This window comes from Corvus cornix, chromosome 19 (assembly GCF_000738735.6).
Source record: "Corvus cornix cornix isolate S_Up_H32 chromosome 19, ASM73873v5, whole genome shotgun sequence".
NCBI lineage: Eukaryota > Metazoa > Chordata > Aves > Passeriformes > Corvidae > Corvus > Corvus cornix.
In genome coordinates, this window is record NC_046348.1 from 9,291,089 (window position 1) to 9,306,361 (window position 15,273).

The 15,273-nt window shown below is 43.3% G+C and overlaps 1 protein-coding gene across 3 annotated transcripts in view; it reads left to right on the forward strand.

Moving 5' to 3' along the window:
- Window positions 1-6,782, forward strand: part of USP32 (ubiquitin specific peptidase 32) — a 62,462-nt gene extending 55,680 nt beyond the window's left edge. For all 3 annotated transcript variants that reach the window (XM_039562861.1, XM_039562862.1, XM_019287543.3), the window contains 6 exons: window positions 661-781; window positions 1,448-1,639; window positions 2,200-2,491; window positions 2,930-3,333; window positions 3,625-3,717; window positions 4,380-6,782. In XM_039562861.1, the coding sequence (XP_039418795.1) occupies window positions 661-781; window positions 1,448-1,639; window positions 2,200-2,491; window positions 2,930-3,333; window positions 3,625-3,717; window positions 4,380-4,553 (1,276 nt within the window). In that variant the 3' untranslated portion in view covers window positions 4,554-6,782. The remainder of the gene's footprint in view (window positions 1-660; window positions 782-1,447; window positions 1,640-2,199; window positions 2,492-2,929; window positions 3,334-3,624; window positions 3,718-4,379) is intronic.
- Window positions 6,783-15,273: the final 8,491 nt, after the last annotated feature.

The window sequence follows — 15,273 nt, forward strand, 5'->3', positions numbered from 1 at the left end:
TGTCTGTGTGCAGCCTTGTATGTCCACAGACTTGCATGGTTTGGTGGGGGGTTCACACAAATCTGAATTTTTAGATGTAATTCATCAACCCCTGTGAGTTCCTGTGCCATTTGAAGGGTAAGAACTAAAATGGGCAATAAGAAATTCACCCTGGAAGAACGCTTGGAATTTTCCATAAACAAAGACTTGCTAAGGAAAATTCCAGACCCTTGCTGGAAGGTATTCAGGCCATAAACTGTTTTTTTTAAAAAGTGTTTTATACCTCTTAGAATTAGTTATCATGGTGCAAATAACTTGTGGAGACAGAGCAGTGGAGGTTTTGGGGTCATAGCTGGGTTTGGTCAGCGCTGGATCATAATGGAATGGAAGGAACCTTAAAGCTCATCCCATTCCAGCCCCCTTCCATGGGCAGGACCACCTTCCACTGGATCATGTGCAGGTAGATGGTTGAGCTCACCCAACTGCTTCCATTCCTCACTCCGTTAAAGTCCTGCAGTAAAAATGCAAATTACCCTGAGCATTGCTGTGTAAAAACGTGTCTGACACTGAAGGCGAGGCCTGGAGCTTGGAGGGTGCAGGTGATACAGAACAAGGAGCAGAACTGAATTAATGGAGACGTGATTGGACACTTTACTGACCACATCCAACCTTTTGATTCAGATTCTGCCGGGGCTGTAAGATTGAGTGCACAGAGGACAGGGCTTGTGTGGGCAATGCCTACATCGCCGTGGACTGGGACCCCACCGCGCTCCACCTGCGCTACCAAACCTCGCAGGAACGGGTAAAATACCAACAGAAACTCTTTGTTCTTTGTTAGCACCTCTGAAACACCACCCATTTCAGCCTTTTTATTTATTTGATGCTGCTTTTTTCTATTTTCTGTTAAACCAAAAGGCAGTAGTCATGGAGCAGTGTGTTCTGGATAAATCGATGTCTTGATGTTCAGCCTCTTACGTGGTCTAATGGTGTGGAAGGGAGGCTTTTAAAGAGCCACAGCAGTGCATTTGCTGTCTGTTGTGAGATGCTTTTAGGCTAGTCAAAATATATCATAATACATTACAAAATATCTTAATTGGATAAATTTTCTGTAACTATAAACATTTGTGCATGTGAGTAAACCTATTTCCTCATTGAGTCAACAAAACACATCTGAAGGTAAGGCTGTAGCTGGGTTAATCTGGAATAACTGGTACAGTTTGTGAGTTTTATCTATAAAGTTGTGCTTTATGGATAATTTATAAACAGAGCCCAAGTATAAGAACAGTGAATTATTTTATCTGCCTCTTCATAACTGAAATAAAATTCCTGCTAAAACTTAGCACGTCTCATTTTTATCTTTAATTCTGTTCAACCCTGTAAAGTTATTTGTGTGATACTGTGAGGAGAGCCTTCCTCTGAGCAGTGTGTGTTACATTTCCAAGTCAGAGACAGTTTTCTCTCCCTTCAGATCGTGGAAGAACATGAAAGTGTTGAACAAAGCCGCCGAGCCCAAGCAGAGCCCATCAACCTGGACAGTTGTCTGAGAGCCTTCACCAGTGAGGAGGAACTGGGGGAGGATGAGATGTACTACTGCTCCAAGTGCAAGACCCACTGTTTGGCCACCAAAAAACTGGATCTTTGGAGACTTCCCCCTATTTTGGTACGATCTTGGGTAATTTTCCTCCTCAGCAGCAAACCCAAAGCACGTTGTTCCCAAATCTGAGGCCGCCTTGCTCTGAGTAAGATGATTTGCTTTGTTCACGCTCTCAGGAGGGGCACTGACTGAGTTTGCTTCGTGCAGGCAAATAAAGGAAACCTCAAATCCTTTTGAATGTTTTTAGCTGCTGCCTTGCAGGAAATGGTGGTGGTTTGTGCTCAGTGTCAGCTGCTCTGACACAGCTCATGCTCAGCTGGTGACACGATCTCCTCTCTGGTTGTGGACACCTGCAGTTCTTATTTTTCATATTTGGTAACTTATTCAAAACAGACAGTGCTAATCACTGGATTGAAGCAACCTTTGCCATCATTTCCACATGAAAATATTAGTTTCATATTTTACCAGCTCGATCCCAAAATCCAAATTGTCACACAGAGCATTATTTTTGCTAGCAAAGAATAAAATGTGTATGTTTTAGGAAAAACTCCCTTTAAACAGTGATATTGCTCACTGGGATGTCATTGCCTTCCTTTAATAATTTTCTCTATAATGTTTCCCTTTAGATCATTCACCTGAAAAGATTTCAGTTTGTCAACGGCCGCTGGATAAAATCCCAGAAAATCGTTAAATTTCCCAGAGAAAATTTTGACCCAAGTGCCTTTTTGGTACAAAGGGATCCGAGTCATTTCCAAAGGAAGCAGCTCACCCTGCAGGTTGACAGCCTTCCTGAACCACGGGCCGGCCAAGGGGATACCAGGAAAACAGATGTGCAGATCAGTGGCACACCAGGAGAAGGGGACACACTGAACAGGAGTCCCTCCTCCCTAAACACTACTGTCCTCAATAATGTCAAAGGTAGGGAATGGGTAGGGAATGATTAGAGAAAATTCCACTCAGTGCTGGTGTTTGGAGAGGGAAAATGTTATTATGTACAAAATTTTAATGTTTAGGGTATTCTTTGCCAAAGCACTACACTTTGAAACATTTCTTAGTGAAGCTTTAGCATAAAAAATGAAAGAAAATTTAAAAAGTTGCTCAGTGACAACAGATATTGGTACTTGTGTAAGTGGGATGGGGTGAGAGTGAGGGATGTGCTCCTGCATAAAAGAGTTAAATTTCAGTTTCTAGGTGTATGGATGTGTGTGCACAAAGATGGGTTTTTACTTCTGTATCTTACTCGTGAGCTGCAGTGAAGGAGTGGGGTTTAATGGTTGGTTTTATAAAGAATCACTTTGAAAAGAAATTCAGACTGTGTTTGTGCTATCTTAGTAATCTCTATGTTTTCTGTCCTAGCATCTCCATCCTTGGGGAGGAAAAGTGGAACCAGCTGCCCTTCAAGTAAAAACAGCAGCCCCAACAGCAGCCCAAGGACTTTGGGGAGAGGTAAAGGGCGCCTGCGGCTGCCCCAGCTGGGGAAAAACAAACTGTCCAGCAGCAAGGAAAATCTGGCTGCAAACAGAGAGAACGGTGCTGAGCACGAGCAGGGGGATGCTCTGACTAAAGGACAGGCTTTGGGGGGCAGCCAGGGCGAGCTGTACCCCGGGCAGGACAGCGAGGGGGCTCTGGCCAACGGGTACCTGTGGGAGCAGAGCTCGCTCGGCAACGGGCAGGGGGACAACCACAGCGAGGACGACACCGCCGACGACCAAAGAGACGACGTCTGGGTCAACCCCATCTACAACCTATATGCAATCTCGGTAGGTGGCTGCTCCTCTGCCAAAACTGCCTTTTTGGGACTCTGGTTTAACCAAATGTTGTGTTCGTGCCAGCACAGGGATCTGTAGGGAAGGAGAGCAAAAGTCAGCACAATAAATTCGCTGTAAAACTGAGTACGAATTAAGTCTCTCTAGTTTGTTCTCTTTCTGTGTATAAAGTTAGCTCCAGCTGTCTAGATTGTCATGAGCCATTGTCACTCAGAGATAATGAACTTGGGAATCATTTATTTGATGTTTGATCCAGGATTTCTTCTCTTCTTTGTTTTTCTTCAGTGCCATTCAGGAATTATGGGAGGGGGTCATTATGTCACTTATGCCAAAAACCCAAACAACAAGTGGTACTGCTACAATGACAGCAGCTGCAAGGTAAAGCACTTCTTTTCCTCATTATTTCACATAATTATTCTAATTATTTCAAACAATTTTTGCTTTGGTTACCCAGAGCTAAAGAAATTCAGAATCAGAAATTCTGGCTAAAGAAGTCTTAGAATCACAGAATGGTTTGGGTTGGAAGGGACCGTAAAGCTCATCCCATTCCACCCCTCACAGCATCCATTAAACCAGACATTTGTGGAGAGCTGCTGTTTGAAATCATGAGCACCTCCGAAGCTGCATCAGATAAATACTAAAATTATTAACTGAAATTGTACGTGAGGTTTTTTCCAAGGTAACATCTGTTCATCAGCTGCTCCCACAGTTAAGGGAAGATGCTTGTTTCGTACAAAGATGGGAAAATGACTAAGAATGGAAAGCCAGGAATATATTTCCATGATGGCAGCAGTTTGTATTCAATTGGTGAATAACTCAGTTCTGACACTTCTAAGTATTTGCATTCATCACTATAAAATTGTCAGACTTCTCAAGTAATTAATGGAGCCAGCTAACAAAGAAGGGAGACAGAAATTGGGATTCCTTGTGTTACACCCAGTTAAAAATACACTTTTTGGGGCAACAGTTGTGTGTTTGAAGCACAGTGACAGTGACAAAATTATCCCATGGTGGTTTTCCGGGTGTTTTCCCTGTGTCAGGAGTTGCACCCGGATGAGATCGACACGGACTCTGCCTACATTCTGTTCTACGAGCAGCAGGGGGTGGACTATGCCCAGTTCCTGCCCAAGATCGATGGCAAGAAGATGGCAGACACGAGCAGCATGGACGAGGACTTCGAGTCCGACTACAAGAAGTACTGTGTGCTGCAGTGAGCCTGGGCTGCCATGGACTGAGGGAGAAACCCTGGGGTGTGCCCTTGGGGAAGGTGGGACTGAGACCCATAAGAGCTTGTGGTTGTGGTTGTCCCCTGTGAGCTGAAAGCACAAGAAGAACCCCCTGGTTAAGCAGTTAATACCCAGTAGTATCGTTTTGTTCTGTTTTCTCACTACATGCTCGAAACGTTTCTGATGTTGGACATCTGAGACTGCCACCGGCCTTTAAATCCAATGGTTTGAGAAAAGCCGACTAGGACCAAATAAGAGCTAAATTAAACATCCAAAAAAGAGCTAAACAGAGTAGTGTAGAGTTCACCAACTGTTCTAACACCCCCCTGAGGCTCTTGTTAGGTTTAAGGTAATGGGGAAAAACAATTTGTAGTGTTGTCTTTGGACAACATGATATTGCTACCTCCTTTTTCCTGCAGTTTTATTGCATTTTATTGGCAAAACAGGGAAGGCAAGAGAAGGAAAAGTGCACAAATGGAAACAATTATTGTCATGGGGAAGAGAAGTTTCCAGTTTTGCCACCACTAATGTGTGTCAGTTGCTTTCTTTCTGTATGTTGGGAGCACAACCAAATCATCATTTGAGAAGAGATTAATTTCTACACTTGAATGGTTTATTATACTTGTGTTTTCTCCACGTGTTGGCTGTGCAGATCAACATGTTTCAGGAATGGCTTTTCTGCCTGAAGAGTGCTGGCTCAAACTTTTTTGAGCTGCCTCAAGAAGAAACTTCAGGTTGGAGAGAGTAGTTGTGATTACACTCACGGTGTCTTAAAACGTGCACATTGCACAAAACGTTCCCAGCTTTTGGAAGGAGAGATGCTTGAGCTTATGTTTCATGACTGGTGTTGCTTTTGAAATTTGCACTTTTGAAAATGCATCTGATTCAATTCAAACCCACAGTTTGTTTGGTTTTTTGTTGTTGTTGCTGTAAGGGCTCTGGAGTGAATGGCTGTGAATATCCACTGTGTATTTCAAAGGAAGAAGCTGTGGCTGTCAGGTAGCTGTTGTAGCATTCGTGGATGGAGGGGTTTTTTTATTGGTTTCCTAATTCAGTTTCTTGTTTTCAAAATTTGGTTGCCTTTTCAAATTATCTTTTTTTTTTTTTTTTTTTTTTTTTTTGTTACAGCAGGTTATGCAAATACTTGAAATTAAACCACACTTGCTTTCCATGCCCTTGCAACATGCTCTGTAATTCAAGGGGCTTCTTGCATGAGGGGAAGTGTGACTGAGTCTTAGCAGAGACTGGAAAAAAGAGGGTTGTTTTTTTTTGAGCAGGCATTTCTTCAGACGTTTTCAGTGTTAAATTGTTTGCATATCTGAATGAAGATAAAAATTTTCACTCTTTTGGCCTTTTGTTCTTCAGCTGAGTTTAAGCAGCTTAGTAATTTTGTCATACATCATCTTCCCAGTTCTCTAGATTTTTGTACCTTCACTAACAAAACTGTTACTTACGTGGTTCTCTGCAATTAATGTTTGGGTTCATTTTGGGGTGTTTGACAAGAATGCCAAACCTTCAGTGAGTTTCTCATTTCCAGGAGGATCTGGGGTTTATCCATTTAAGAATTTATATCAGCTGGTCTGGCTGTCTTTGCCCAGGCAGAGCCCTCCCTGCCTTTGGAGGTTGTGCCTCTTTGGGGACAGCAGATCTGTTCCAAAAATGAGTCTCGTCTTACATGTCAGGTGTTGCTCCTTATCCTCTATGGTCTTTTATCTTTAAAGTGGTCTGAACATTGAGCCTAAAGAAAAGCAAAGATGACTTGTGAATTCCTAGGTTAGAAGCTTTTTCAACACCCACTTGTCTACTCCTCCCTCCGCAAACTCCATGAAAAGTGAAAGATTTTCAACTGATTTACTTTAAAATGTTTTATTTAAGCAGGTAGCACAATCTACTAATGTTATTTGATCTTCTGTGTTTGTTACATTGGTTGTAATTAATTTTTTAAATTAAATTAATTCAAGAATTAGTAGTAAATTTATTAAGTTAACTATTAACTACATTCACTTTGTAAATTATTGTATAAAACTTATTGACAATGCACTGACTTTAGAAAGATGTTAATGTACATAAATGCCTTGTAAATAAAATAGTGTTGATGTACTGGAATATGAGCTGTATTAAAACAAAGGTATTGGTAATTGTATATGGAGTGAACCTGTTTATCTGTAACTATATTATTCCAACAAATTAAATACTGTGGATGCAGATGAAGTGTCACTTCTTGTCAGATAATTTTTAATAACTGTTTTCCTGCTTTGAAGTGTCTGTGCTGCTTCCATGAAGCTTAAATGCCTTTGTCAATCCAAAAGCTGAAGCGTGGGCGTGCATCCAGCAATTCTTTGCAGCTTCTGCATTGTTTACAAAAGGTAAATTGGGTATTTTGTTGATGATAATAACACTTATTACTTGAAAACAATGCCAGCAGTGAAGTGATCCCTAAGTACAGGAAGGTTTTGCTCTGGTGTCTTTGGGAAGGATCTGCAGGTACCTGATGTCCAGTCCTGAGGTGTCCCTGCTGCAGCCAGGGCTGTTTGCTCACGTAGTTGGTGATTGCAGACAGTGAGAGACCCTTCCCCTGAGCAGACAGTGATGGGAGAGCCCTGCTGCAGTTACAGCCCTGCTTTTCTGCAAGGAGGAAGTGGATCTGGTTGAGTTGGCAACCAGACCAAAGTCTGCACAGAGCTGATGTCAGGGGCACTCATCACCCTGGCTATTGAGCGCTTCCAAAAGCACAGGTGACGTTTAGCTGGAAATGAACCATTGTTCTTATTTTATGGCCTTGAAGATGCTAAATGGGTATTTATCCAAGGATTAGCACACACCAGCTTCCCCAGGGTGATGCCAGAGTGTCTCTGGAAGTGAAGCCATCTCTGGCTGGGATGGGTGTGTCAGTGCAGCACTGGGTGGTGACGCTTTCTCATCAGTCACCTCCCCTGCCTGGTGATCAATTCTCAGAGCATTGGTCATTCTTACCAAGTGTGGTCACCCCATGGTGTCACTGGAGTCACTTGGGCATTTTCAATGTTGAAATTTTAATTTCAATATAAAGAATATGGGTGACAGTCGTTCCTATCATGAATTTTCCTCTGTTAAGACTTTGAGGTATTGAAAGTGGAATTTAAAAGGATGAGAAACTCTAATTACCAAGGATGTTCATACGTGCTGCTGTAAGTGGTAAAGCTTTTATTGATTTAGGAGTGCAGCAGGGGACATGAAAGAGATGAAGGCATCCCATCCCTGCCCAAACCTGCAGCCATTTGCTGCTGCTGACTCCCTTTTGCTTTCCAGATCACAACTGTGCAGGTCTCGAAGGAGGGCTCAGAAATGAGCAGAGCCCGTTTTGTGAGATGGGAGCAGTGGGAAATGAGCTGTACTTGGGATTTTCCCTGGTACCTTTGTGTGTGTGAAGTGTGGAAGCACCTGTCCTGTCAGACTTCTGCAGACCTGGGGTGGCTTTTGGCCCTTCTGGGAGAGAGGGGAAGGATGCAGCAGGGACAGCACCTCTTGTGCCAAGCCCTCTTATTCCCCTCAGAGAGAGGGGAGGGACAGATGCACCAACCCTGCAGGGCCCTGCTGCCCACAGGAGTGACCACTGTCCCTTCCCTTCAGGCTGAAATCTCAGCTCCAGAGGCACTTTCTGTCCTGATCCAAGTGTTGGATCCCTTCTGGAGCTGCTGTTCCCCCTGCTCCCTGCCTTCCCCTGGGCTGACACAGGAGGCTGTATCCCTGCCTCTCCCTGTATCTAAGTATCAAAATATGCCAGATTTATCTGTTAGCTGTGATCATGTCCTGAGAACGTGCCGGGCTCCAGGCACAGCTGCTGGCCCAGGGCCCGGAGCATCCACGTAGATATTAATTATATTAATTATACCTCTTGTTACCCTTTTTCCCTCAGGTCCAGTAAATTGAAGCAAGAAGTGAGTAAAATGCAATCATCCATGCTTGCTGATTTATTGTTTCAGGAAAATAAAAACCTGTCAGGAGCTGGGGAGATTATGCCTTTTGTTTGGGACAAGCCTCTGGCTTCCTTGATCATGTGTAAAAGATTTCCTGTTTCTGGAAATGAAAAGCAATGTTTGATAAGGTCCCTTCAGCAAAATGGGTCACAAAAGAGAAAACAGATTAAGGTTGCTTCTAGATTTGATAGAAATTAAATTTCCCTGGGAGTTGCGAGCATAGAAAACCAATAAGGAAAACTCATGGCAAAATACAGCTTTTATTTATAGTTAGGGTCATTTCAGACAGACCTGATGACTGAACCTCACCCAACTTTTAGCAGTGCATTTAAAACTCGTGGTGAGAGCACAGGGGTGTCCCCAAGGTGGGTCTCAAGCTGCTTTGGGTGGTCAGAGTTCATGCACTTCCCTCCCCTGCAAAAACAAATAAACAGCAGCAGATGCTTCAGAGCCTTTGTCAGAGTGTTTGTGTGAGCTGGCAATGCAGGACTCTCTGTACTCTGATATTTTTTATCTCAGTGCTGCTGAAATTTTTTTTCAGCATTAGATTTTTATTGGGTGCAAAGTCCAAATGAAGTGGCTGAGAGAGCTGTGGTGTGTGATGACTTTTTTTTGGATTTTGAAAATACATTCTCCTGACTGCTGTGAACATTCTCAGTGTTGTTTCTCATCTCTGTGTGAGGTTAAAATCCTGTTTTTCCCTGATCCTGATCATGGGAAACACAGGGAGCTCCTGGTGCCCTTACCAAGGTATTATTTTGCATAGAATTATTAAATCACAAATTCTTCCTGACTCTTCTCCAGCTTCTTATTCCCTCAAAGTGTCTTGCAAATTATTTTGTCTTTTACACCATGAATTTGAGAGGTTTTGGTCAAACTGAGGTTGAAGAAAGGAACTAAACCAACAAATAAATTGGAAAGGTGGTGGTTTATGTGCTACGTTTGGAGTCAATGAAAAGGTTTGGGACAACAGCTTTGGCTCAGTCTTAACATCACAGAGAAGTTTGTCCAGGAGTTGCTGCATCCCTGGGTAACCAGGTAATCCCTGCTGGTTTAAAGTTTGCTGAAATGTGATATAGAAAGCAGAGTTTTAGGTTAAATCTTCTGTATGTTTAGCATGCAATGAAACTGTGCCTTCATTTAATGCAGCATTTTGTTGGGGAAAATATTTATGTGTCTTATAAATAAACCGTGGCCTCCCAAGGAGAAGCTGCAGGAAAGCTGGAGTGTGGATGTTGGTTGGGAGCTGGATAACAACAGAGGGAAGCTGCTGCTGCTGCTGCTGCTGCTGCTGCAGAGCCAGAAACAGGATCCAACACCACCAGTGGCAAATCAAAACCCTTACAAATGGTGTTTGTTCTGTGCTGTTTGGAGTAAGGAGACAATGCAAGGAACAGGGTGATTACAGAGCTCAGCCCGGACATTGTGAGGCAGGTCCCTCCTCCAGGGGCTCTGGTGACAGGGTGACAGCTGTACCCCGCTGCCTGGCGAGGGCAGGGGACATGAGGGGCTTGGCCAGAGCAGCTGTGGCTCTCCCGTTCCTGAAGTGCCCAAGGCGAGGTTGGACAGGGCTCGGAGCAACCTGGGACAGTGGAACCCAAACCATCTTGGGATTCCAAGAGAGGGAGGATGAGTAGGGAGGAAGAGCTGTGCAGCAGGGCTGGATGAACATACCCCAATGTGATGCAGACTCAAACATTTAGCGATACTCAGCAGGAGCAGAGCCAGTAAATTTGGGCTGTGATGATCCCCCCTCAGCTCAGCACTGTCAGGACACACCTGGGGCACATCCCCCAGCACCTCCAGTTCAAACCAGGCCAGGGGAATTGCAGAGCCCAGGGCTGACCTGGCTGAATGCTGGAGCTCTGTGGCCCAGCAGTTCACGCGGGGATGATTTAAACCATGGCTCAGTGTTGAGAGCCCCCAGCAAGCAGAACAGAAAGGTGGATGAATGTTGGAATTTCCTTTTGATACAGAATAAAAAACCCCTTTAAATCAAAGCCATTCCTGTTGTACCCAAACACTCCTTGAAGGGGCAGGAAAGGATTCCACACAGGAAGGCCCCGGTGCTGCACACTGGCCATGAGCACACACTCGTGTTTGTGACCTTGCTCAGGAGCAAGTGCGTTGGAAATGTTTGCTTGCCATGTGGCCATGCCTTTTTATCTCCTGGTTTGATTATATAAATGTTCCTGTTTAAAAGACACACGCCAGGGAATAAATCTCTGGGCCCACAGACTCTTTGAGCACAGGCAGCCCCAGCATTTAACTGGTAACAAAGAGAGTTGGAGTGGAAGCTTTTTGATAAAGAGTTGGCAGCATATCAGAGGAGCAGCTTGGCCATGAGATGTGAGCAAGGATGTCACACTGGGTGTTTAAACTTCTTACCTTTCCTTCCAGTTCTTTATTTTTTTCTTTAAATGATTATGAATGAATTATTAGAGAGAAGGTGATTATTTTCAGTGTGTACATTTTCAAATAGTGGCTCAGTTAAAGAGGACTCTAAATTTTGATTTTAACATGATCCAGAGATCTGGCTGCTCAGTGGCAAACTAACAGCAGTTTAAGTAGTAAGAATTAAGAGTGACCTGAAGAATGATCAGCTTTTAGCACAAAATCTCTTGTTTAACTGATTTAACTGGGCCCAAACCTCTGGTTATAATTTAAAATTTTCTTCCACGTGAGTGGCAGGTGCTGTGACACAGCAAAAGCCAAGCTGAGTGTGAGGAAGGGTAGAGTTCAAATAAATAAAATACACTAAGGGATGATTAAAGCGAGGTGAGGGATAGAACACAGATGTGAATTTCCCCTCTGAATATCTTTTACTGCCTTTGGCTGCTGAGCTTTGATGTCCCAAAGCACAAAGAGACTCCTCCTGTACCTGAGCTTTGTGTTCCAGGCAGGGCCCAGCCAGGTTATAAATCTGTAACATTGCACTTCACCTTTTGTGTCTTGCTTAATGACCTTTTAAAAATAAATGCAGGATGGCTGAGGGGAACAGGATCAGTGGTGGAAAAGCTGACACGTCCGCAACCTGAGCTCTGATCCCTCTGATTGCTCCAGCCCGTTAAACAAAACTTCTTTTGCTTTGTGCTTAAAAAAAAAAAAAAAAAAAAAAGAGGGAAAAGGGGGACAGGGAAGGGTTTTCTTAGCTGGGTTCTCTGCCTTAAAATGCAGCTGTAAAGTGCTTTACTGGGGAAATGCTGCACGGAGTTACCTGCCTGAAGAACAAGGGTACAGTCATCCAAATATCAAAATATATTCTATCTACTATTTCATTTCATGGAAAGCTGCTGTTTTAAGGGGCTTTTGCCCTTTTGGAAGTGTCATCCTTCATTTCTCTCACATAACAATGGCCACTTAAGGCTCTTGTTCTGTTTCCACAGTACTAAATTTAATATGCACAGCCATAATATAAATAAATGTATGATAACTCTTACTCAAATCCATGAAAATGTATGTTATCCCTGAGGAATATCATTCCCTAAAATGTCCTCCACTTGAACGAAAGGAAAACTGCAGTTTCCACCATTCCAAACTGGGACAATAATTTATTTTGGTGATGATTATAGTGGATATTTTTGATTCATGTGTACAATAGTAAAACTGACAATGTTTTCTTCTGTTTGTGTATTTTGCTTAAAATAAAAGATTACTCCAAAGGAAGGCATTTGAGGAAGACTGCTTGCAGAGAGGGGCCAGATTTATTTTGGCTGGCTGTGCTGGCCTCTCAGCTGGACAGCAACCTGCACAAATCCAGTCCTTCAATCACTCTCTGTTGCCTTTGCCACAATAATTTTCATGCAGAATCCCTCCTGGAGCTCAGCTGACTGATGCTGACAATCCTTTGCAAGCTGTACCAAAGATTTTCCAGCAATTTTACTGCTTAGGATTCCCCAAATGTTTCAAATACCAAAAGCTGAATGTGTTGTGGGCTGGTCACTTGTATTATCTTAAATTTCTGCATGTCCACAGTTGTGCTGTGCCCTAGCTGGGATTTTTTTTCTTTTGGTAGGGCCCTAATTGAATTTTTATTTCAGAACATTGCTGTTTTCATCTAATCTTTGCAGTTTCCTGCTGGAGAGCCCCTCATGTGCCTGGTTATTTCCTGGCTGTGCATTCCAGTCTTTGTTGCATCCTTGGTAAGGCTGAATTTTGCTGTCACTGGTGGGGATTTTTTTTTTTTAAACAAAAGGGAAAAAAGGAGCAAGGGATGGGAGGAGAGGAAATTACCCCCCAATGTTGATGTTCCTGAAGGTAGAGGACTCGTCCAAGCTGTCACTAGAAGAGTTAATTTCATTTTCTAGATCTTGCTGTGCGCGCTGGTTTTCTTCTGTCACGGAGTTTAACTCTCCGAGGTGGTTCCGTGTCCCACAGCCCTTCGGGGAACCCCTCGTGTGTGGCTGCTGCTTTCACCAAGCTGATGCCTCTTTCCCGAGGCTGAATCTTCCCTGAGGTCCTTCAGCACTTGCTAAGATCAGACAGGCAGCATTTTGCTTTTTCATGAGCTTTCCGTGAGGCGTTTGTAACTCGCGGGCTGCGGATTGCCCGTGGGCCCGCCAGGCCTTCGCCGCCTTAATCCCACACCACCCCCATGGCTGCAGCGGGAATTGCACCCGAGTTTGGAGTGTTTGTGTTTTATGAGCTTTAATGGCTGGGTTTTTAGAGTTAATCAATCTGGTTCCATCACATGTGCGCTCCTGCCTGCGGGATCATAAACCCCAGCTTCCCGTTTACGGCCTGGCACTGCCACAGTAACAAGGGGACAATAGGAACCCGCTCCGGGGGGGTTCGTGTGGGTGATACCAGAGCTGGTTTTGCAGGGCTTGATAAGACACCGTGTTCCTGCCAATCAGAAAAAAAAAAGTTATAAAAGAAATGTTTATAAAACCACTGGAGTAAATGGAGCCTTGGCAATTGCTCCCAACCCGCCCTGTGGACTGAGCTCTCTCCACACTCCTGGGACTGGCCCAGCTCCCGGTTCCCAAAATGTTTGAGCTGTACCAGTGATTTGGAGCCCTGAGGAGATGGAAATGAGTGGTGAATCCTCCTTTTCTCAGAAGTGTTTGGCAGGAAGGGCTGTATAGAAATTGGGGCATCATTCACAGAGATCTCAGCTGACAGGGCTGGAGAAGCCTCAGCACCTCCACAGTTGATTTTTTTGTCTTTATCCTGCTCTTTTAAGATTGAAACTCCTTTTGTTTTCCTCAGGGAGGTCACTGCTGCTCTCCCAGGATTATTCCCAGGTTTCCTGGTAGCTGCTGGGCTCCAGGACGCAAAAAATTATGTTTTACTGCCTGTAAGAAAAGCATTTTGTGTAAAGCTGAGAGCTTTGTGCACCACAAACTCCAATGATTGCCGGTTGACAAAGATACTGCACTCTTGATAGGGATTGTCTATGATTTATTTAGAGTTTAATATCGACATCAGCACAATCAGTAAAATGTAAAACTTCTCAGCCTTTCTTTCTCTCTCATAAATTCTTCATAACCACCCCAATCTGCAAACTCATCCATCAAGATCTCTCAGTGTGCTGGGAGCAAGGAGCAGCCCTGGTGAGGTGGGGAGAGGAAGGGTGGTGGCATTCTAAAGGTAATTCCACTCAGTGGAAACCAATATATTTTTGTGAGGCAATAAAAAAATGAAGGGCAGGGAAAAGTTTACATAGCTTGGAGTGGATTGTGGGGAAATAAAACCCATTAAAACAGTGTCAGCTGTCTGGGTTTCCTTTACATCAAACTGTATTTGAGTAGTGGATGTCTAAATCACTTCAGAAGATATTAATAGGTAAAAGATAATAAAATAACCCAAATTGATTACCATCTTATACCCTTTGTGATGTAACTTTAAATGCAAATTGCATTCCTCTGCAAGAAGGGAAATAATGTCCCAAAGGCTTTTCAATTAATTGCTGTAGTTAATTACACTCATAATTTTACTTGTGTGACTAATTATAATCAGGTTTTAGCGGTGTATATGGATTTATTTCTGATACTAAAAGCCCCAAACAGCAGGTTATTTTTGGGAAATGCATTTAAACCTCATAATGAAAACTGCATGTTCCCATTCTCAGCAGCTGTCTCGAAGGAGCTGTGTCTGTTCAGGAGGAGTTTGGAGGAGATCAGGAAGGAAAAGTGTCCTGGCTGAGGTCACTGTGGCCCTGCTGTGCCTCCAGCTGGAGTTTCATTGCCTTTTCCACAGGTACTTGTAATTTACCAGTAAATCCTATATTTCCTTTCTTTAAAAATCCTATTTCCATACGTTTCCACAGCCACCTCAGTTCCCAGGTCATTTGTTTCTCTGTCATTGCAGAGTTTTTTAATCCCATCTCATTTTAGTGCTTCGTGGAAGAAAACCACCAAGTCCACTTCTAACTCCACCAAAAAGAGCCTCCAATCTCCAAGAGTAATAATTTTTTATAGAATCATTTATAGAATTATATATATATATATTCTATCTATATCTAGAATAATCTTTATAGAATATAGAATAATCTTTATAGAATAATTTATAGAATAGTAGAACCATTTAGGTTGGAAGAGACCCTTAATCACATCGAGTCCAGCTGTGATTTTTGGGGTGCTGCTCCTGGGCAATGAGATCCCTGTCCCTGCATCAGAGGGGGTTGATGTTACACCTGGTATTTATTAAACTCCACCTTTACTAAACTCTAAAAGCAGCCTGGGAAGTTTGATAGGCTTCTCTGTATCTTTCTTTTTTTGACTACAGGTGGATGAATGGATTTTTTAACA